A 23793-nucleotide genomic window follows, 5' to 3' on the forward strand; every position below is an offset into this window, starting at 1 on the left:
CAGCTTAGCTGTAGCTCGTCCCCAGAACTCTTCCGTTCGCTTAGTGCTAGTACCTGTTGTTAGTTCTTTCAGCTAGAGTACCCAGGCTGAGGCGTGCCCCGGGCTTCAAGTCATGCGACCCTTGTAGACGTTCTATCCCAAGAAGTGACCGCACGTGGATTGCCTGCGCTGTTTGGGTGAGACTCACATCAGTGACGGCTGTAAGATTTGTAGATCTTTTAAACCCCAAACAAAAGACAGACTCTGGGCCACTCTCATGGAGTCAGCGCTGACCCCGGCTCGGGCGCGCTGCGCCAATTCGGCTCCAGGCACCACAACTTCGGTGCGCAGCGACCCTTTGGTGCCTTCCACTAGCCGGCACTGCTCCCCATCTACGGGACACAAGAAGCCAAGGAAAGGCCTGTCACAGTGGCAGAGAAAGTAGGGGCAGAGGCTAGACCCATGTCGAGCAGCCCTCATTCCCATGGCCTCCGATGCATGTTGAGTGGAGTAGCCCGGCTGCGTCAGGTCAGGCCTCTCCGGATGCCTTCGACACCAGAGGCCTTGCAGGTGGCTCGAGACATCATGACTATACTGGTACTGGGGGTGCCGCTGGGGTCGGGCCCCTGCTCCAGAGGCAAACCGCTGCTGGGCTCCCTGCCATCGCCCCCAGCTCAGCTCAGATCTTGGTCAGGAGACTGCTCCCGACCATGCTTTCCGCCCAGTGATCGTTTGGGATGCAGTCCTCGTGCATTGCTGTCGACGTCCACTAGACTGTCTGGTTGGGTGCCATCCGAACGGGGTCGGACCCCGAGTCGTCGGGGTTACCGCAGTCGGTCATGGCACGGGCACCGTCACCACTCCCGGTCAAATTCCTGCTCTCGCTCCCCACTGAGACATCGCCCTCGCAGTTCGAGGCGTAGATCGCCGGCACTGCGCTGTTGAAGTCCGCGCATCCGAGCAGATTGCGGAGCAGCGGCTATGAGCGGTACTGCTCCTCTGAGTCGGGGTTGCAGTCTCGTGGACGGCATAGCTCCAGGCACCGCCGTTCCTCCCACGATAGAGTCAGGTCACTTGTCAGCCTGACCTCTGCTCGCAGCCACCCCTCCTTGGGTTAGCCAAGTCAAACCGACCTGCCGGTGCTGCAGCAAGGGCAGTGGCACAGGGCCCCGTGGCAAGGACAGTGGTACCAGTGGGCACCGTGGCCTCCGACGCAACCCCAGGTGGGGGCTCGCTTGGTAACCAGAGCTTCAGAGGCACTATCAGCCTCGCTCTCTAGGCCCCCGGGAGCTAAATCTGTGAGACATGCGTCCTCGGCGCCGCACCCGGAGTCCGACTAAGGGGTGGACTCTCTGGTGCCGGCAGAGACTCAGAGCTCTGTGACGGTCACCTCCTTCCCCGCTCTGGATGACACAGTTGCGGCCCCTCCACCCCGCAGGAGGATTTCAGGGCACACCAGGAGTTCCTGAAAAGGGTAGCATCGAGCCTTAACCTCCAAGCAGAGGAGATGGAGGGGCCCTCGGACTCTTTTTAATGTCCTATCCTCCCTGGTGCCGGGCTGGGTGGCAAACATTTTGAACACCTTGTGGCAAACGCCGGCTTCCCTGGCCCCCATTTCAAAGAAGACAGAGCGCAAATATTTTGTACTCACCAAAGGGCATGAATACCTTTTTATACCCACCCGGCACCTAACTCCCTGGTGGTCGAATCTGTGAATCAGAGAGAGAGACAGGGCCAACCAGCTCCCACGCCCAAAAATAAAGATTCAAGGAGTCTGAATACAGCTTCCTACCGAAAGAGTCCATCTTCAAGCTTCCAGCTGCAGGTGGCTAACCACCAACCTCTCCTGAGCAGTTACGAATTTAACTTGTGGGGATCACTGCCAAAATTTGAGGGCTCCCTCCTGGAGTGAGACAAGAAAGAGATCAAGGCACTGCTGGAGGAGGGTGTGGCTGCTGCCAAAGCCGCCTTACAGGTGGCGTCGGATGCGGCGGACACGGCTGCTCAATCCATGGCCTCGGCGGTATCCATGCGGAAGACGACATGGCTCCTGCTGTCCGGGCTATCCACAGAGTCCCAGTCAATTATGCATCCCGTTTGATGGCAAGGCCCTGTTCGCAGAACAAACGGATGCCAGGCTGCATGGCATGAAGGATTCCCGCGCTACCTTGCAGACCCTGGGCCTTTATGTACCACTGGCTAAAGCCAAATTCAAACCGCAGCAGGCCTCTGCCCAGGCTTCTCAGCTTAGATATGACCTCGCCTATAAGAGGTCTAAGGACCAGAAGGGGTGCTCTCAACGGTGGTCACGTCCTGCCCTGCAACTTGGGCCCTCTAAGGGCAAGCAGGTGGGGAAAAAGGCGTTTTTGATGGGGCAATGGGGGGTACCCAGGCAACTGCTGAGGGGACTCCCCCTTCAATAAAGCTTCCCTTCTGCAATCGCTTGTGTGATTTCCTCGGAATGGTCGCAACTAACCTCAGACCAATGGGTCCTCAACACCATCTCTTGGGGCTACATGCTGCAGTTTGTCTTGCCCCACCCAACCACCCCCTTCACTGGTCTGGGGGACCCATTACATGTGGACCTGTTAGAGCAGGAGGTGGGCCAGCTCCTCAGTCTAGGAGCTGTGGAAATGGTGCCTGGGGGAGTTCAAGGGCAAGGGGTTTTACTCCTGTTATTTCCTTATCCTCAAGGCGAAAGGGGGGTCTCAGGCCTATCCTGGATCTGCGGGACCTGAACCAGTTCATGGTCAAGCTCAAGTTCTGCATGGTCTCCCTGGACCCCAGGGATTGGTACACAGCCCTGGACCTGTAGGACGCGTATTTCCATATTCATATATTCTAGGGGCACAGGCGTTTCCTCCAGTTCTTAGTGGGGCAAAACCACTATCAGTTCACGGTCCTCCCATTTGGCCTATCCATTGCCCCCAGGGTGTTCACGAAGTGTATGTCGGTGGTAGCAGTCTACCTCAGGTGCCGGCAGGGTCTAGATCTTCCCCTACCTGGACGACTGGCTGGTCAAGGGCAGCTCCCGGTCACAGGTGCCTGGACCACATGACGCTCCTTTTGTCCACTTGTGCCAACCTGGGTCTGTTGGTAAACAAGGCCAAGTCAACATTAGTTCCAGTCCAGCGCATAGAATTCAGCAGGGCGCTCCTGGACGCCTCGACGGCCACGGCCTCCCTCCCACCAGGCAGGTTCAAGACCCTGAAAGGGCTAATCGCCTCGGTCTTGAAATTCCCTGTGACACCTCCAGGGTGTGCCTACAGCTCCAGGACGTGCCACGCCAGACTCCAGATGAGGCCCCTCCAACTTTGGTTGGCCTCACAGTTCTCCCAGGCCCGAGACAGTATGGACAAAGTCCTCACCATGCCCGACCCGGTGATCGCCTCCCTACGGTGGTGGTCCTCCCCGAGCAACGTGCTCCAAGGGTTCCCCTTCAGGGACTCGGCCCTGTCACTGGAGCTAATGTCTGACGCGTCTGACCTGGGTTGGGGGGCCCATCTGAGGACAGTTCAGACTCAAGGGCTGTGGTCGACCACAGAGTTGTCCCTCCACACAAATGTCAGGGAGTTCAGGGCGGTAGGCCTGGCGTGTGTGGCCTTTCCGCTCACGCTTACAGGGCAAGATAATCCGGGTCCTCACGAACAACACGGCCTCAATGTTTTACATCAACAGGCAAGGTGGGACCTGGTCTTCAGTTCTCTGCCAAGAAGCCCTCAGGCTCTGGGATTGCTCCAGGCGGGGTTTGGGACGGGGTGCTATCTCGGATGCCTTCCTCCTGCCGTGGTCAAGCCAGCTTCTCTATGCCTTCCCTCCGTTCCCCCTCATCAGCAAGGACCTAGAGAATGTGAAGTTAGACAAGGCATGGGCCATTTTAATTGCCCCGGCTTGGTCCTGGCAGCATTGGTACGGGACTCTCATGAGCCTAGTGGTCGCCCTGCCGTGGCCATTGCCTCTCTGCCCAGACTTGCTTTCCCAGAACCAAGGCCGTCTTCTTCACCCCAACTTAGAGGCTCTCCACCTCACTGCATGGCTGCTCAATGGCTAGGCAGGAAGGAGCGGGCATGTTTGGAAGGGGTCCAACACGTCCTCCTGGAAAGTCAGCGGCCATCCACACGCTGAGCCTACTTGGTAAAGTGGTCCAGTTTGTCCAGGTGGGCTGTCGAGCAGGGTGTTTCCCCAATGGCTGCCCCGATTCATCTTATCCTGGATTACCTCCTCCACCTTAGGAACCAGGGCCTGGCCCCCTTCTCGGCCAGGGTGCACCTGGCGGCCATATCGGCCTTCCATCTGCCGGTGCAGGGTCGTAAAGTGTTCTCCCATACTTTGACCGGACGGTTCCTCAAGGGATTGGACTCTCTTTTCCCATATGCTAGGCCCTCTGTCCCAGAGTGGAATCTGAACTTCGTGGTGTCCTGTCTCACAGGACCCCCCTTCGAACCTGTGGCCATGTGCTCCTGGTCTCGTCTTTCATGGAAGGTGGCCTTCCTGGTTGTCATCATGTCGGCCAGGCGGGTATCGGAGCTCAGGGATCTGACCTCTGGACCCCCATACACATTTTTTCACAAGGATAAGGTCCAGCTCTGCCTATACCCCACGTTCCTCCCTTAGGTGGTCTCCGCCTTTCACATGGGCCAGGACATCTTCCTGCCTGTCCTCTGCCCCAAGCCTCACAAGTCCAATGAGGAACGCCTCCTTCATGTGCTCGATGTGCCTAGGACACTGGCTTTCTACCTGGAACGGACTAAGCCATTCAGGAAGACTTCGCAACTGTTTGTTGCTTCGGCTGAGCGCATGAAGGGGCAGTTGTTCTCCACTCAGCGCCTCTCTCGCTGGATCACCTCATGCATCCGCACCTGTTACAATCTGGTAGGAGTTCCCCTGCCGCCAATGGTAAAGGCGCACTCGACATGGGCACAGGCCTCGTCAGCTGCCTTCGTGGCCCACGTCCCAATTCAAGACATCTGTAGGGCTGCTGCCTGGTCCTCTGTTCACACGTCCACCTCACACTATGCAATCGTCTCCCAAACCAGGGATGACGACGGGTTCGGTAGAGCTGTACTCCATCCCAGGAATCTGTGAACTCCTTCCTACCCACCTCCAACAGATATAGCTTGGAATCGCCTACTGTGGAATACACGTGAGCAATCACTCGAAGAGAAAAAGACAGTTACCTTTTTCCGTAACTGGTGTTCTTCGAGATGTGGTGTTCATGTCCATTCCACATCCCACCCTCCTTCCCCTCTGTCGGAGTTGTCCAGCAAGAAGGAACCGAGGTTTGGGGGAGTGCGCAACTCCCCTTATACCGCACCATGGAGGCGTCACTCCAGGGGGTGCAGCGGTGCTCCCCCTGTGGGTACTGCTAGGGGGAAAACTTCTGGCACTGGTGCACGTGGTGAGCATGCACACCTACTGTGAAATAGACATGAGCAACACATCTCAAAGAACACCAGTTACGGAAAAGGGTAACTGTCTTTTCTGCTTGGCTGTACTTCACTTCTCAAATGAAATTACTTCACTGAGCTTTCTATTTTAATTTTCTTAAATTCTATAAAGAAGGCTCTGGTTATATGCATATCTATCCAACCTGCGGGAGGGAAGGAAAGGAAGAGTTTTGCTTCGAGTGCTTGTTAATGTCGATTTCAATCAGGTGTGTGTGTGTGTTCGTGCACGCGCTTGCACAGCAGCCATAAGATTTTTCCCTTAGCAGCATCTGTCGGGTTGACATGGGCACCCCCTGGAGTTGCACTCAATATAGAGCCTTGCTGACCCCCCATCCCTTCAGTTCCTTCTTACCACCTGTGACCGTTAGCTGAAAAGTCCCATATCTCTTGCCTTGGCAAGTGCCGTTAGCAGTGTCCATTGTACAAAGTTGTTTATCTCTTAGTATAGTTAGTATTAGTGTTAAGGTTTCTTCCTTGGGGGTCCCCCCCATTGGTTCCCCAGCACCGTGGCATGCTGCGGTCCCCCGGGTTTAATACTTGTGAGGTCTGCGGTAAACGCATTCCCAAAAGCAACCCGCACACTTTATGCTTGCGGTGTCTCGGAGAGAGTCACCAGAAAGACCAGTGCAGGATGTGTTGCGGGTTTCCCCCTAGAACTTTGAAAGACAGGGATTAGTGTCTCAAAGTTCTGCTGATGGAGGCCACACTCCGGCCCCAGTCAGACCCTGGATCGGGGCACCCCGTGCCTAGCACGTCCTCCTTGGTGCGGAGCACCCTGACACCATCGTCCCAGGGTCTGGAGGAGGAAGGACTCCTCACGAGACTCTGGGCACCATCACGGCTCCTCCTGCATGCAGCTGGTGGGCAGGCACGGGTCACAATCACCGGCCAAAACGAAGGAGCTGGCCATTGTGGGACCCCGGTTGGCCCACAGGACTTCAGCCACTTTGCCCACGAGGGTCGCATCGACTCCTGCCCCGGTGCAGTTCAGTCCGGACCCGCCGTGCTCGCCAGGCCCTCGGAATAAGCAGCTGCAGTTCCTGTTGATCCCAGAGGCATTTAAGGTGGCACAGGACTTGTTGCGCCTCCTGGCACGGTTTTCCCCTCCCAGGAGGGATGAACCGCTGACATCAGCCTGCCCCGGAGTCCAGTCAAGGGGGAAGACAACCGTGCTGCTGTGGTGCTCACCATCTCTACAGCCACCCCTGCGGCGCCAACAGCTCAGGAGCGGGAGCCTAATCGGTCCCCTAGCTCCTGACGGTTGGTGCCTTGCAGCACAGCTCCTCCATGGTCTTCATTTTCGGAGACCTCTGATAGGAGTAGGAGCAAGAGGTCGAGGTCGCGAAGGGATCGGCATGCCTACGCAGCACTATGGCCTCTGCAGTGGCCCTTCTGGATGCCATGGACCTTCCACCAAAGCCAGGGACGAAGCCAGAGATCACATTCAGCAGCAGAGTCGGTAGCATCAGTTACCTTTGTACTGCCTTCTGCCTCTCTGGAAGCTCCAACTCCGGCGCTGTCCAAGGTACCTTAGCTGGCCACCACGGCACCACCGTAGCTCACATCAACACAGTCAGCTTCGGCACCTTCACCAGTACCATCAGCACCAACTGCTCCGTCACTGGTTTATGCCGTCCTGGCACCATGGGGCACAGCACTGTTCATTTTGGCACCAGCTCGGAAGCCCCCAGGCATCACAGGACCCCATGGGTATGGAAGGAAGGGAAGGGAACAGTCTCCCCTTATGAGGGTCTCTTCCTCTTCCTCCCCGGACGAGGCATTGGCAGGCACTTCTGTTGCCCCATCTCTGGAGGACAACAGGGTTCTGCAGCAGTTGCTGTGGCGGGTTGGTGGGTTGCCCAGGGCCTGGGCATTCAGGCAGAGGAAGTAGTGAAGGACACGGATCCCATGGTGGATATTCTTGCCCCCTGTGGACCTGAATTTATCGCTCTGCCTCCAATAAAGACTGTTACAACAAAGACTTTGTGGCAGACCCCAGCCTCATTGCCCCGACACCTAAGCGCAATGAAAGATGCTACTTTGTGCCGTCTGGAGGCTATGAGCACCTTTATACACATTCCACCAGATTCCCTGGTCGTGGACACTGCCAACCAGCACGAGCCTCCCCAAAGAACAGGGAGGTGAAAAGACTCAACCTTTTTTGGGAGTAAGGTCTAGTCCATTGGCAGTTTGCAGCTCCATATTTCTAATAAGTAGGCCATTGTCAGCAGTTACTGCTACAATTACATGCGGGGCAATGGAAAAGTTCGCAGAGCTCCTGCCACAGGACTCCCATGGCGAGTTCTCAGCTGTGGTTGAGGAGGACAAGCTCATTTCCTGAGCTTTGCTGCAGGCTGCTGTGGACGGGGCTGATGTGGCTACTTGGGTGATGGCTACCAGGGTTGCCATGAGAAGGGGCTCCTGGCTCTAGGTCTATCATATGAGGTCCAGCAGACCATTCAGGATCTAACCTTTGGGGGTTTGACTCTTTTCCAAAAAGGCAGATAAAAGGCTACATAGCCTGAAAGACTCGAGAGCCACCCTCAAATTGCTGGGCCTCCACACCGCCACCACGCAGGCATTTTAGGCTGCAACCTCCTCTGCGGTTCTACCAACCGCTGAACCAGCAGGGCCGTTCACGGAGGAGAAACAGGAGCGGCAGGAAGAGGCCGCACCCGTCCTCAGGCCAGGGCTCTGGCCCACCCAAACCTTCATCTGGCCAGAAGCAGACCTTTTGAAGGTGCAAACGAGGACGGCGCACCAGTCCTTGGACTGGATGCAACCCGCCTTACCTTCTTGTCCTGACTGTCCCCTTTCTACCATGTGTGGGCCTGTGTCACATCCGACATCTGGGTGCTCCGAATGGTAGAGAGGGGCTACTCCCTCCAATTCTCTGCCCTTCCACCCCCTTTCTCCGTCCCTCTTTAGGGACCCTTCTCACAAGCAGCTCCTCTACAGGAGGTGCACTTGTTCCTATCGCTGGGAGCAGTGGAAGAGGTTCCTCAGGAGCTGAAGGGCAAGGGCTTATATTCCTGGTATTTTCTAATACCAAAAGCCAAAGGTGAGCTCAGGTCCATCCTAGACCTGCGAGAGCTCAACAAGTTCATGAAGAAACTCAAGGTCTGCATGGTCTCTTTGGCCTCTGTCATCCCTTTCTTGGATCCAGGGGACTGGTATGCAGCCCTCGACTTGAAGGACGCATACTTTAATATAGTGATTACACCGTCCCACAGAAGGTACCTCAGGTTTGTGGAGAGCAATAAATACTGCCAGTTCACAGTCCTCCTGCCTGGTGCGGTATAAGGGGGGCTGTGCTCCCCCCACCCTCAGTTCCTTCTTGCCACCAGTGAAGGTGCATCAGAACTGCTCAGCTCCAGCTTTGCTGCAGCTCGTCCCCAGAACTCTTCGTTTGTTCAGTAGTACCTGTAGTCAGCTAATGCAGTTAGTTTTAGTTAGTCATTGAGCCCGGGCCGTGGCATGCCTCGCGCCCCAGTCTTTAATCGTGTGGCTCTTGTAGGCTCTTTATGCCAAGGATTGTCTGCACTGCTTGGGAGAAACCCATTATCAGCGAAAGATGCAAGATCTGCAAGTCTTTCAAGCCCCGGACTAAAAAAGAAAGGGACATTAGGCTCAGGGCCATCCTGATAGAGTCGGCGCTGGCCCTGACCCGGCACACGGCTCCAAACCGGTACCCGGCACCGCAGCGTCGGTACGCGGAGACCTTCCAGTACCATCATCCAGTCGGCACTGCTCCCCATCTACGGGGCACGCAAAGAGGACCAGAAAGACTCCCTCTTCGCAACGGCACCGAGGGAAGTCTGGGACAGAGGCTAGGCCCATGTTGAGTAGTCCTCGATCCCCATTGGGCCCCGGGCCTCCGACTCATGTTGAGCGGAGTAGCCCGACCCCTTTGGAGCAGGCCTGTCCAGATGCCATCTACACCCAAAGCCCTCTAGGCAGCCAGGGACGTCGTGTCCATGCTGGTGCCCGGAGCTCCGCTGATGTCGGCCCCACGCTCCAGAGGCAATCTGCCGCTGGGATCACCGCAGTCGCCATTGGCTCAGTACCAGTCTCGGTCGAGGGAACGTTCCCGACGCTGCTCACAACCCAGCGACTGTTCAGGGCTCAGTCCATGTGGATCGCCCTCGATGCCAGCCAGACTGTCCGGATGGGTGCGGTCCGGGAATATCGACAGGACCATGGCGAACGTCGCCAACGGTCCTCGACTCGCAGGAGATACCGCAGTCGGTCGCGTTATGATCGTCGACGCCGTTCCCGCTCGAACTCCTGTTCCAAAGCACAGTAGCTCCGGCCATCGATTGCCAGCGTCTCACTGACACAGGTCCACCCGTCAAGGCTGTTCGTGGAGCAGCTACTACCGTTGGTACCGCTCCTCCATGTCGAGATCACGGTCCTGTGGCCAATATAGATCCCAGCACCGCCGATACTCCAGGACCAGAGGCAGCAGCAGGTCATACGCCAGCCTGGCCTCCCCTCACAGCCGCCCATCTGCAGGCCAAGCTAGCCAGCCTGAACAGCCAGCCCCACCGGTGCCTCAGCAGGCGTAATGGCACCAAGCGTTATGGCTGGCCCAATGGTACTAGTGGGTACCTTGGCCTCCGGTGCAGCCCCCCGTACGGGCTCTCTCGGTGGCCAGGGCCTCGGAAGCACTGTTTTGGTATCCATCTTTAGACCGCCAGAAAGAAGGTCGGTGGGACCTGTGTCCTTGGTAGTGTGCCTGGAGTCCGACCAGGTGGTGGATCCTCCGGTGCCAGGCGACACCCAAAGCACCGCACCGGCCTCACCCGTCCAGAGGAGCTGATTGTGGCTCCGTCCCCCTTCTGTCCCGCAGGAGGACTACCTCGCCCACCAAGACCTCCTAAAAAGGGTGGTAGTGAGCCTCCATCTCCAGGCTGAGGAGATGGAAGAGCCCTCAGAATCCCTGTTCAATGTGCTGTCCCCTTCGGCACCGGGCAGGGTGGCTTTGCTGCTCCATGAAGGGGTGGCAAGAATTTCAAATGCCCTGTGGCAAACACCAGCCTCATTGGCTCCCATCTCTAAAAAGGTGGAGCACAAGTACTTTTTACCCATGAAGGGACACGAGTATCTGTATACTCACCCAGCACCCAACTCTTTGGTGGTCGAGTCGGTCAACCACAGGGAGCGGCAGGGGAAACCAGCCCGGACCCCCAAGAACAAAGACTCTTGGAGGCTGGATACTTTCGGGAGAAGAGTTTATTCGTCGTCAAGCTTTCAGCTACCAGTAGCAAACCATCAGGCTCTCCTGGGTTGCTACAAGTTTAATCTTTGGGAATCCCTCCCCAAGTTTGAGGACTCCCTCCGGGAACGCGATAAGGAGTTTAAGGTGCTCGTGGAGGAAGGGGTGGTGGCCGTAGGGGCATCCCTGCAGGCCTCTTCAGATGCAGCAGTCACGGCTGCATGGTCCATGGCCTCAGCGGCGTCCATGAGACGGGCATCATGGCTTCTGCTCTGCCTTTTGATGGGAAAGCTCTGTTTGCTGAGGAAACAGACACAAGGCTGCATGGCATGAAAGATTCCCGCACGACCCTCCAGACCTTGGGCCTCTATGTCTCTACTCCAGCAAAACCCAATTTCAAGCCGCAGCAGGCTCCCGCCCAGGCCGCCCTCCCGAAGTATGAGGCTACTCACAAAAAGTAGCAGGACTATAGAAAGCGTCCACAATAGCAATCCCGGCCTGCCCCCCAGCTTGGGTCTTCTAGGGTCAAGCAAGTGGGCAAAAGGCATTTTTGACGGGACGCTCGGGGGTACCCCGCCAGTCTCAGCAGGAATCTACCCCCAATAAAGCTCTCTTTCTCCAATCGGTTGTGTTCTTTCCTCCCGGAATGGTTGCAGCTCACCTCGGACCGATGGGTCCTCAACACCATCTCCCGAGGTTACGCCCTTCAGTTTACCTCCTCCCCACCCAACTGTCCTCCACCCCTGTCCCTCCTGGGGGGCCCCTGTCACAAGGCTCTGCTCAAGCAGGAGGTGGGGTGGCTCCTGGACCTAGGATCTATAGAGGTGGTGCCTGAGGAGTTCCAGGGCAAGGGGTATTACTGCCGGTATTTCCTTATCCCGAAGGCCCAAGGGGGTGGGGGGTCAGGCCCATCATGGACCTGCGAGGCCTAAACCACAACATAGTGAAACTCCAATTCTGCATGGTTTCCCTGGCCTCCATCATCCCCTCCCTGGATCCCGGGGACTGGTACTCTGCCCTCGATCTACAGGATGCATACTTCCACATCCACATATTTGAGGGGCACAGACGCTTTCTCCGTTTCGTGGTGGGATAGAGTCACTACCAATTCACAGTCCTACCATTTGGTCTGTCCACTACCCCCAGGGTCTTTACAAAGTGTATGGCGGTGGTAGCGGCCTACCTCAGACGCCAGGGGGTCCAAATATTGCCATATCTGGACGACTGGCTAGTCAAAGGCACCTCCTGGTCGCAGGTGAGGGATCATGTGGCGCTCCTCCTGTCCATATGTACTGCCCTGGGCCTGTTGATAAACAACGCCAAGTCCGCCTTAGTCCCGATCCAACACATAGAGTTTATCCAGGTGCTACTGGACGCAACGTCAGCCAGGGCCTCTCTCCCACCAGACAGGTTCGAGACCCTGAAAGGGCTCATCAGCTTGGTCACAAGGTTCCTGGTGACAACAGCCAGGGCTTGCCTGCAACTGCTGGGTCATATGTCTGTGTGCACATATGTGGTCCGTCATGCCAGACTCCAAATGAGGCCCCTTCAGCTCTGGCTGGCCTCGCAGGTCTCCCAGGCCACAGACAGAATGGACAAAGTGTTCACCATGCAGAACTTGGTGATCACCTCCCTGCAGTGGTGGTCTGCCCCAAACAACATGCTCCAAGGGGTCCCGTTCAGGGACAAGGCCCCGTCGTTGGAGCTGGCGTCCGACGCGTCGGACCTGCGATGGGGGCCCCATGTGGGGATCTTTAAGACCCAAGGTCTGTGGTCTCTACAAGATCTACCCCTTCATATAAAGGTCAAGGAACTTGATCTCAAGCGACTGGCATGTATGGGCTTCTGCTCACACCTGGAGGGCAAGATAGTCAGGGTTCTCACAGACAACACGGCCTCGATGTTCTATATCAACAGGAAAGGTGGCGCCCGATCCTCTGCCTTCTGCCACAAAGCTCTCAGTCTGTGGGACTTATGTATAGCCCATGACATCTACCTAAAAGCCTTCCACCTTGTTCTTCAAGATACGTTGCTCGTGTCTATTCCACAGCCCACCCTCCTTCCCCTCTGTCGGAGTTGTCCAGCAAGAAGGAACTGAGGATGGGGGGAGCACAGCCCCCCTTATACCGCGCCAGGCAGGCGCCGCTCCAGGGGTCACGGGGGGGCGCTCCCCCCTACGGGTACTGCTAGGGGACAAACTTCCAGCACCGGTGCATGCGCGCCTATTGTGGAATAGACATGAGCAGCACATCTCAAAAAACACCAGTTATGGAAAAGGTAACTGTCTTTTCTCCTCAAGATACAGAGTGAAGAAGCTTCAGTGATATTGATAGCTCTAGCCTGGCCCCACCAACATTGGTACACATCTCTTCTGGAAATGTCCATGGAAGCCCCAGTCACCTTGCCGTTCCTCTTGGACTTAATAACTCAGAATCACGGCTGTCTCCAGCACCCGAACCTTGAGTCATTGCACCTCATGGTGTGGAAGCTCCATGGCTGAACCCTATGGAGCTCTCCTGCTTGGACCCAGTTAGACAAGTCCTTCTTGGCAGTAGGAAACCCGCCACCAAGGCTACCTACCTTGCCAAGTAGAAGAGATTTTCAGTCATCCCTGATGCTCACCTCTCTATCTCTTATACTGGACTGCCTTGTCCATCTCAAGCAGCAGGGGCTGTCCATGTTGTCAGTAAAGGTTCACTTGTCCACCATCTCTGCCTTCTGTTGAAGCGGATCTTCTAATGGCCCAAGGTTGGGCAGGTGTTTGACAACACCAGTGAGAATTTGGAAACGAATATGCTTAATGCACGGTCATTTATTTTGAAAGAGAATTATACAAGCAGTTAAGGTCACTTGGTATACATTCTTTTACCTAAGCCTCAGTTCCTCACGCATAAATTCTCAGTAATTAATACAGGTTCCTCGAGGATTTCTGCACACACATGTACCAGGCCAACTCAAATCCTTTGAGTGGAATAAGCAATGTGTAGCTATAGTATCAGTTGCTGGTGTTTTGAGTGCTTTCTGGGCTCATGGTATGGTGAAAACTCAGAAAAAGATATGTCACTGCCCAGAAAGGCTTGAAATCTAAACTAGACAAACTCTAAAAGAGAAATCCAAACATGATTTTATCATCTCTGGGAGGACATTGGTTTGTCTGCTGGTTTGACATATGACATGTTTGATTCCATCTTATTTATAATACGTGGGTTTTTCTGATTCTGTTGGAAAGTTTTGAGAAAAGATTTAGAAAACTCTTGTCTAAAATAATTAGATGCACACCTACTGCCCACCTACAAAGTGGTTGCACTTAGGACATAAAGATCAAAGAAGTATTGGAATGAAACAGCCCATAAAACAAAACATTTCTTTGTGGAAAATATTGATGTCTGCTTTGTAATTGTTTAATCTTGTGTTTCAGGTGCGATACCTAGATGAAGAGAGACCATTTGCAATTGAACAGGTTACAGGAATGCTATTGGCCAAGCTTAAAGAGACTTCAGAAAGCGCACTAAAAAAACCAGTGGCAGACTGTGTGATTTCTGTAAGTTGTAATATATTTACCAGAGTTCTGCTTATGGGTAATTGTATATAAACAGTACATTATAATGGTGTGTTAACTGGAAAAGAGCCATGTGAGGTGCTGCCAGAAACCACCCAGAAGAAAATAAAACTATAAATATATGCTGAAAAGCACAAAATATATTTTTAATATCTGATACCATTCACCAAAATACAGGCAAATCTTGTGTAGAGGTTTTATACTCAGTGGAGATAAGAGACAAAATTTGCGTGATGACTTTGTGGTGTTCCTCAGACAAGCTCTAGTACAGCAGCAGGCTTCCTAACACATGCTATAGCTACATTTTTGACCTACTGTACAAGAAGTGTAGACCAGAAGTGCCAAAACTTTGTTATTCTGAGGGCTCCACCTTCAGTTTTCCTTAAATATGAGAGCTATACCTAATTTGTGTATTTCTACAAAATCTCTCAGTTCTTTTTGCTTGTGGAACCACAATGTAAAAAAAGAGTTTTCATAGCACATTTTGGATGCCAGTGTAATATGTGCCATACAAATAAGACTCGGAACCTACCACAAAGAGCTTCTAATTTTAAAAAAATAAAACAACTTTGGTTGGGCCTTTTTTGGGGGGAGGGGTCCTCTTATTTTTATCTTAGCTTCATTCTTCCTGCCTCCCTTCTGTTCTTCATTCTGATACTCTTCAACCACCCTGGAGTTAAGCTTGAGCTGTAGCTTCCTGTAATAAGGAGCCTCAGTCTTTGGAATTATTTCATATTTTTGTTTCTTATATCCAGATGGCATATGCTTTTGGGGTCAGACATGTCCTCGATTTGTTTAGAAAATGAGCCGAAATTTTACTGTGCTATATAAATGTTTAAATATTTTCTCTGTTAGTAAATAGTTAAACTAACTTTTTGTTAAAATCTAAACCTTGTTTCTTGAAATCTTATGCTATCTGGGATTTTTTTAGTGTTAAATATATTAAATGTAGTTTGTGTTTAGAAACACTTGTGCATCGTGCATCTGGACTGTCACTGATTCTGTAAATCTTGACAATGCAGGATATGTATTTGTCTTAATACCAGTTTGGATAATTGGAACTTGTAATGAAGTAACTTTTTAAAAGATTTAGCAATTTTAATCAGTCTGTATTAACTAAATATGATTGGTGTCTTAAATTTACATGTTAGTCAAATTTATGGAATTGTTTTGTTTTATGGATATATTAACTTTTAAAGTGAGCGTATGATTTTGTGTGTAATGAGATTTGTATAATGGAGTACAAACTTGGTTTGAAAACAGGTCCCTAGTTTCTTCACTGATGCTGAGAGAAGGTCTGTAATTGCAGCTGCGCAGGTTGCAGGTTTAAACTGTCTGAGGCTGATGAATGAAACTACAGCAGGTAAATATACTTGCTAGAAGCAGACCAGGAATAAGTGTGTAACACTATTTTTAACAGTCTAAACTCTTAAACTTGGAAGATTGGATTCTGAATGATCATTACATAACCAATTGTGTAGTAAAAATATATAAAGTCACCTATAAAATATTGATAGTTTAGCTGTTATGCTTTTCTTTTCTGAAAGTCCAGTTAAAATATTACATCTGTAGTAGTGTTCTCCACTTAAAAAAAGAAAACCAAAAAAACAAACAAACAAAAAACACTTTGGAAGGTGAGGGGTGTGGGTGGAGTGTTTTTTTATTTAAATAATAAATAATAATAATAATTATCATTAAAACCAGGACTGCTACGTTCCAAGAACCGTACCACAGGGTGCTTTATGTCTGTGGCTTGAGACCAGATAGCTCTTCGTAGTATTGTTTAGTTTCAGGGAGATGGATGTGCTGCAGAAAAGATACTATTATATATACACAATCCACAAATCAAGCCAAGAGTACTAGTCTGCATGCAGGAGTGTGACCGTACCATGTTTCAAACTTTATCTAGTTTTGGTGAAGTCCTACTAATGTATAGCTTAAATATATATTACAGTAGGGAGTCACATTTTTAATTCATATTTGAAAACAAGAATAATTGTGTTGAAATGCTGACTACAGTAGTCATGACTGTCGTGCCTTTATTAATAGACCATTAATTCTAAAATTTCATCATGAAAGATTACTATTCCTTATTTATCTGAAAAGAAGTTGTGGAAAACTAATTGTTACCAGTTTAGTCCCTCCAGTGATTTTTGGGAATGAAAGAATATTCAGATCTGTTTCTTCTCTATCAACAATGATGTAGCATCTGTCTCTATACTCCAAAGCCAGAGTCACCACCAAATTTGTTCATGTACTTTTGAAGTACTTCCCTCCCTTGGCAACTGGATCCATTATCCCTTAATTAACAGGTGCAATAACATGTGCATCTCTTGGTTATGATATGGACATTTTGTCAGTCTGACATCTGACAAAATGCTTAATTCATAGTCATTATGAAGTCTCCATCCAAATCAGATTTTTTTTTTCTCCCCCTCAGATTTAAGTACATATCTTTCTCAGTTTGTTATCCAGCCTGTCTCAGCCTAGAGTCCAATTACAGCATTTGGCACAAACACCATTTGTACGAGTGAGTAATTTGCTCATTCCAGTTGTTCATTGCTGTATTACAAATTCTTTGGCCAATCTGAGAGCCATTGGTTGATTACAGCAAAAGGTAGATCAAATTCTCATTTGCCAAAAGAAGGGTGGCTGTGATGAGATGCTTCCATTATAGGAGTGTCAAAGTAGAGTAAATTGTATGGGATCCAGGTGGAGCAATTTAAATCAGTGACTTTTTTAGAGTAGGGAGCTGGGCTGGAGTGGAGCTGGGGACAGAGTGGGCCTGGGTGGGACTCCTTCCTCACCCTCTCGTGGGGGTGGCCCCATGCCTTGCCGCACCCTCCTGGATGTTCCTCCGCACCCTGGTAGGGGGGCACGCCCCACAGTTTGCGGACCACTGTCAATGGCATGTCCTTTTTTGAGTGATGTCCCTGTGGGTGCTCCACTTCAGGTGTCAGTGCGTCCCTGAGCCATCGATCAGAGAATTTTATCAGCAGTGCCTGTCTGGGTTGCGCATGCGCCATCCCTGTTTTGTGGTGCTGTTGGTGCCATATCCAGTGCAAACGACCTGACCCCCGCAGTTCCTTTTCAAAATGGATCTCATGGTGCATTCACCTCTGCTACCAACAAAACAATTGACAACCCCCAGTGGGGATCAGAACTCATTCAGCCAGATCTATAGCAACCTCAGTAACCTTTCTAAACAGTGTACCACTCATAGACATATGCAGAGCAGCTACCTGGGCCTCTGAACATATATTCATAAAGCATTATGCAATTGACCAGACCTTAGGCTCTGATACACTGCTAGGCCTAGCAGAACTATCTTCAATTACTCAGACAACTCCGAAACCCCTTCTGCCCACAGAGGGGGTACTGCTCTACACTCACCTGAAGTGGAGCACCCGCAGGGACATTACCTGAGGAAGAAAAGGTTACTCACCTGATGCAGTAACTGAGGTTCTTCAAGATGTGTTTCCCCTATGCGTGCTCGACTACCCACCGTCCTCCCCTCTGCTTCGGAATTCACACTATGTACTCTACAGTAGAGAAAGGAATTGAGGGGGTCAGGTCATGTGTGCCAGACAAGGTGCCAGGGGTGCCGTGAGACGGAGATGGCGCATGTGTGACCCAGATGGGCGCTGCTGCTGAAATTCTCTGATCAGTGTCACAGAGATGCACGAACACATGAAATGGAGCACAGGGGGAAACCTCTAGAAGAACCTCAGTTATTGCACCAGGTGAGTAACTTTCTCTTATCTTTGTCACTTTAGAACAAAATCATTTAATGTTAACAAAGTGAAAATTTGTGTAGACTTTCAATATATATTATCGCAAGTTACTGTGAATTTTTGTACACAGTCCTAATTTTTTTAAGAGCTTTAAGTTAACTTCTTTTAAAAAAAGTCTAAATTATTGAAAATTGCTTGAGACATCTAATTTAATGTATTTATTTATTTTTACAGTTGCACTAGCTTATGGAATTTATAAGCAAGATCTACCAGCCTTGGAGGAGAAACCAAGAAATATAGTCTTTGTAGATATGGGGCATTCTGCATACCAAGTTTCGGTTTGTGCTTTTAACAAAGGAAAACTGAAAGTAAGTTTATTTTTACTACATTGTTGCACCAGAGGCTAAGCAACAGTAGTCTTTCTTAATTGGGACAATGCTCAGGAAACTGTTCAGTGAAGTGCATTTCTGAATGGGTAAAATGTCATGCCTGGTGTGGGTTGTAGTAAATATGTATGAAAGGGTAGTAACTAATAAAAGCTTTCCTGCGTTCTAGTTATTAAATGACCATCCTTCATGGCATTTCTTCAGCAGTTCACTGTAGAAGGAGAATGCTTAGCCACACAACTAAGGAATCTCTTTGAGTAGAAGTTAGAATTGGAAAGTCGGTGCATAGCCTTAAAGTCCCATCTTTTATAGTCCAGGAGTACAATTATCTGATCTCTAACTGGAGAAGTCACAGAAGCAACTTCTCTACCTCCTCTCCAGTGTAAATGAAGTTTTGTTTAACTTTCTTGAGAAATGAAGTGGGCTATAGCTGAATTGCAGTTTTCCCAGCCAGGCACTGAAAGGGAGTCGGGGAGGAGAGTTGACTCTTTGAACTCTAACTTAGGGATGTTTGCTAAGTACATTTAATTCAACAATTTTAATTTTGTATCTGTGAGACTTTCTCCTTTCAAGATTGGGGTGGTAATGGCTTAATTCTTTTTTATCCTAGACTACTTTTGTCTTCAGTAACAAAACACAGTAGCTACAAAAGTTGTGTGAAAAATTAAAGTGCTCTGTGGTCTCAGTTCTTTTTAGATAAATACTCTAGGCATGCTGTGCTCTGAACAAGGACATGCATACCCAATGGAAAACTTAAGCAAGAAAGAGTATTAGCAGATTTTACTTTCTCAATGGAATGGCGTATTTTTACATAGGGAGATTGCAGCATGACAAGATAAAGATCCCAGTTTTTCGTTCTGTATGTCCAGAACTGCTCAGTTCTATATGCCCGTAAGCTTCACGGAGTGGAGAATTTATGGAAAATGCTGATTTGGCAGGAGGTAGAGGATCACTATATACTTGACACATTTCACTTCTGTGCAGATCTTGGCTACTGCTTTTGACCCTTTTTTGGGAGGCAGAAACTTTGACGAGGCTTTAGTAGAGTACTTCTGTGGGGAATTCAGGACAAAATATAAACTGAATGTGAAAGAGAATGCTCGGGCACTGCTGCGCTTGTATCAGGAAAGTGAAAAGCTGAAGAAGCTTATGAGTGCAAATTCTTCTGACCTCCCACTCAACATTGAGTGCTTCATGGATGATCTTGATGTCTCTAGTAAGATGAACAGGTACAGTAATGCATATTACATTAACTCCAACCAGAATATGGTGGTTTTAGTTCTGCCTGTAACACAATATTTCTTCTTCTACAGAGCTCAGTTTGAACAGTTATGTGCTCCTCTCCTAGCTAAAGTGGAACTTCCTCTAAGAACAGTAATGGATCAAGCTAGTAAGTAGAAGTTAATTCAGGGTACAATGTTTTGTTATCTGGCTCAAAAAAAAAATTGCTAAACCTTTTTAAATACCAAAAATAGTTAAAAGATGCAAAGCTAAGCACTGAAAAGTTAACTGTCAGTTAAGGTCGTTGAGGCAAGCTTAATTTGTCTCTCTTGCCATGTAGGCATTATGATATGGTTATGTGATTGCGTAACTTTTTTCATGGGACTTTTGGTTCAAATATGGCACAATTTAGTATGTATCTCTGATTTATTGAGCACCATTCATCCTGAACAATGAATGAGGTGGGGTTCTGAGGAAAAAAATGGAATATAATCATGCAGTTAAGGAGTATCATTTTGCTTGCACTATGGATACAACTGACCGAGAAACCTTAATTCTTGTGTTTCCTAATTTTTAAGTGCTTGACTTTGCAACCTTTAAACTTTTTAGCATAGCCTTTTATATGTGACTTCTATTTTCCTTTAATAAAAAAAAAATTACATACTACTGAAATAACCTGTGTGAGTGATCAGAAGTGTTTGAAGAGTTGCAGTAGCTGCTTCACAACAGTGCTTAGTGGGACAGGGGAGCATGGTCAGTGCAGATGGAATGATGAGAATTTAGGAGAAAAGCCTGCAGTGTAAGCCCTGCAGCACATATGAAAATTTTCTTTTTTGGGGGCTAAATAAATCTAGATGGATTTTCAGAGACAAAAAGGCCACTCTCTGATTTACCCCTAAAACATATTAAAAGTAAAGGGAAGGAAAAATTGTGAATATCTTTTGTGAGCTGACCTAATAAAATGTGACTAAATAAATAATGCAAAAATGAGGAGAGAGAAGAGAGAGCCTGAAAGCTAAAAGTTGCCTGAGAGCATATTAGTCATGTCCATATGAAGCAAATCCAGAACTGCAAATTTGACCTGAAACCACAAATGCAGATTGCTCATCATGTTTCTCGTGAATGTGTGTGTTTTTTTTTTTTTATTTCTGTATTGCAGCCAAAAAAAGAATCAATTTCACCCAAGAAACTCTATCATTAGATTAGTCTTCAAGTGATTGTCCACATGGATTCTACTTCTGGCACGCACGTACCATGCACACAAGATCAAATTCTCTTGGCCAGTTGCATCCATTAGCCCTTCACCTGTGCCTTGGATGCCCTCTCTCATGTACATTTCCCACCTCTCAAACCTGAAGGCATAAAGAACAGAGCAGGCACAACTGTTCCTTCTTACTGCCATCGCAGTGAGACAGAACCCCTACAATGGCTTAATTTCTATGCGCTGTGTGACTTTGCTCAACGTATGTGTGGGTGTATTTAGTTTTCTTCTTTATACCTGTTGTCTTTAAAAACAAACAAAAAACCCACACAACTTTTTTTTAATTTTGGGGATTTCTCCTGTTACTGAGATTTAACAGTTATGGCTGAAACAAAATCACCAGTGTTTAAAACTTGCCCCTTCCTGTCATGTGACTATTCTGCTCAATGTCAGGCATTTGAAGTACGTTTTCTTGGGGGGGGGGCCTTAAAGAGGGGTACATCCCTGATAGGTGTTTAATCTGTATCTCCTTCTCCAAGATGCCACAGAAGAGGAGAGAGGTCTATTTTTAAGTTCTCTCTTCAGGAGTGCACTCTATGAAAGCCGCTTCAGAACTAGAGGGGGAAAAGGGCCTACTATGCCAGAACAGGCTTCCTCAGCTAGCACTCTTGTGGGTTAGATTGGAAGCCATGTTAGTCTGTATCCACAAAAACAACGAGGTGTCCGGTGGCATCTTAAAGACTTAACAGATTTATTTGGGCATAAACTTTCGTGGGTAAAAATCCCCGCTTCTTCAGATGCATCGAAAGCTTGTGCCCAAATAAAGAAGTGGGGTTTTTTACCCACGAAAGCTTATTTCCCAAATAAATCTGTTAGTTTTTAAGGTGCTACTGGACTCCTTGTTACTCTTGTGAGTTGAAACTCAGGTTGGACCTCATTGAGTGCCAGCCTAGGTCACTTTCCCCAGGACTTAATAAAATGAGTCATAGATCTTGTCAGACTGCTGAGCCACAATAGTTTAGCCCAGACAGGTCCCTCGGATGCCTTGGCACTATTTGATTATAGAATAAACTCATTATCCACCTAAGACTTCTCTTGGTACCAACATCTGTGCCACTGATTCGGGCACTGACCTCTGTGTTGCAGATGCTCCTTGCAACAACAGAGCAGTAAGGCAGTCTTGGGCCTCAGGCAGGGTTAAGCACCAAACACAGGTCTCCTGACTTAATGTGGGCTGGCTGTCACCCCAGGGGTGAGCTGGAAGGGGGTAGAGGGACTCGGGCCCACCCTACTCCACCGGGTTTCAGTCCAGGGCCCTAACAGTGGCAGAGTAGTCTGCCACTGGGTCAGCAGGAATCTGCTGGCAACACACTGACTTAGTATCTGGCCAAGGCCCAACCAGACTGTTGTCTAGTTTCCCTGGGCTACTTCCTACCTCCCTGGGGTTTGGTACCTCTGTGCTGTACGTGCCCTCCATCTCCCCGGGGTTGGTGGTCAGTGATAGCCTCAACCGCTCATTGGCACCTCGGCTGGCCTGCAGCCCCGGGAACTCTGGCCAATTCTCAGGTGGTAGCCCCAGCATCTTCTCGGTGTCAGTCAGGTGGCAGTCCTGGAAGCTTTGGCCAGTGCTCAGGTGGTAGCCTCAGGAGCTCCTCCTTGACGTCCTGCTCCGGCAGCGGGGGAGAAGTGTCTATCTCCCTGGGCTGCTCCAACCCAGCTGAGCTGTGGGACTGCCTGCATTTTGTACTTCTGCTTCCTGTCCCTTCCCATAGCTTCCAGCATGGTGTGCATGGCTTTCCTGGCTCTGCAGCCTCCTGATCTGTTGCCACCTCGCTACAGCCATGAATTTGGTAGGGTCCTACTTATCTTACAGTTAACTATATGGTTCTTTAAGATGGTGTCCTCATGGAATCTTTAACCCTCCTATTTCCCTGCTGCTATGGAATCCTATACCACCTGGCTTCTGTATTGGGGGAACAACTATGGGATGGTTAGGCTCCCTGTACCCTTTATGCCTTCTGGGGAGGGGAGGGAAGTGGGTTAGAGGGTAGCCACATAGAGGCACAGCCCCAATGGACACTGTTGGTCAAAAGAATCTGATTTTATGTGTGCATAGGCACATGCACAATAGAAGTGGAATCCATGTGGATAGCCATCTCAAAGAACCACAGTCACTAAGCCCTGGTCTACACCGAGCGGGGGGGGGGGGGGTCAGCCTAAGATACGCATCTTCAGCTGTCCGAATAGCGTAGCTGAAGTTGGCGTAGCTTAGGTCAACTTAGCTGGCCGTGAGGATGGCGGCAAGTCGACCGCTGCTGCTCCCCTGTCGACTCTGCTTCCGCCTCTCGCGAGCTGGAGTTCCGGAGTCGACGGGGAGTGTGTTTGGGGATCGATTTATTGTGTCTAGACAAGACGTGATAGATAGATCACTACCCGCTGATCTGGCGGGTAGTGAAGACCTGCCCTAAGATAAGTAACTTTTTTAATCTAGATTTTTGCACTTACAGCCTGAAACTCCCATAGACTAAAGGAGGGGCAAGAATTTTTTTGACATTGCAACTGAATATAAAATTCTCATTGTACAGTGTTGGCCATTGACCTATCTTCACTGGTTCTTGTAGTGTCTAGATAATTCAGTTTCATTTTAAGACCACCTTGAGCTTTTCAGTCAAGAGTGAGAATCCAAGCGATATGATCTCTAGCTACATGCCCCCCACCCCAAAGTCAGCTTTGGGTAATTTGAAGCTAAGTTCTTTAACTTATGGCCTGAACTGTGTCTTTTCTAGAACTACTGCGTGAAGACATAAGCAGTATAGAAATTGTAGGCGGAGCCACTAGAATCCCAGCAGTGAAGGAACAAATATCTAAGTTCTTCTGTAAAGATATAAGCACTACGCTGAATGCAGATGAAGCTGTCGCAAGAGGTTGCGCATTACAGGTATGGCCGTTAAGATCCTAGTTTGTCGTTTTACAGCGCACACTGCTGGAAATTGTTCAGTAACCAAAAGTCAAAGAATGCTACAGCTTAAACAAAATGTCCCTCATCTC

General features: G+C 49.7%; 1 protein-coding gene across 4 annotated transcripts in view; it reads left to right on the forward strand.

The window, feature by feature from the left end:
• HSPA4L (heat shock protein family A (Hsp70) member 4 like) overlaps window positions 1-23793 on the forward strand; it is a 65272-nt gene that overhangs the window by 16575 nt on the left and 24904 nt on the right. For all 4 annotated transcript variants that reach the window (XR_012158552.2, XM_073341089.2, XM_073341091.2 and 1 more), the window contains exons 4-9: window positions 14063-14185; window positions 15467-15566; window positions 18172-18305; window positions 19308-19552; window positions 19637-19713; window positions 23532-23683. Coding sequence is in view for 3 of the 4 variants with exons in the window: in XM_073341089.2 (XP_073197190.1) it covers window positions 14063-14185; window positions 15467-15566; window positions 18172-18305; window positions 19308-19552; window positions 19637-19713; window positions 23532-23683 (831 nt within the window). In the remaining variant the exon portion in view is untranslated. The remainder of the gene's footprint in view (window positions 1-14062; window positions 14186-15466; window positions 15567-18171; window positions 18306-19307; window positions 19553-19636; window positions 19714-23531; window positions 23684-23793) is intronic.

The sequence above is a fragment of the Lepidochelys kempii genome, chromosome 4, assembly GCF_965140285.1.
Source record: "Lepidochelys kempii isolate rLepKem1 chromosome 4, rLepKem1.hap1, whole genome shotgun sequence".
Taxonomy (NCBI): Eukaryota; Metazoa; Chordata; order Testudines; family Cheloniidae; genus Lepidochelys; species Lepidochelys kempii.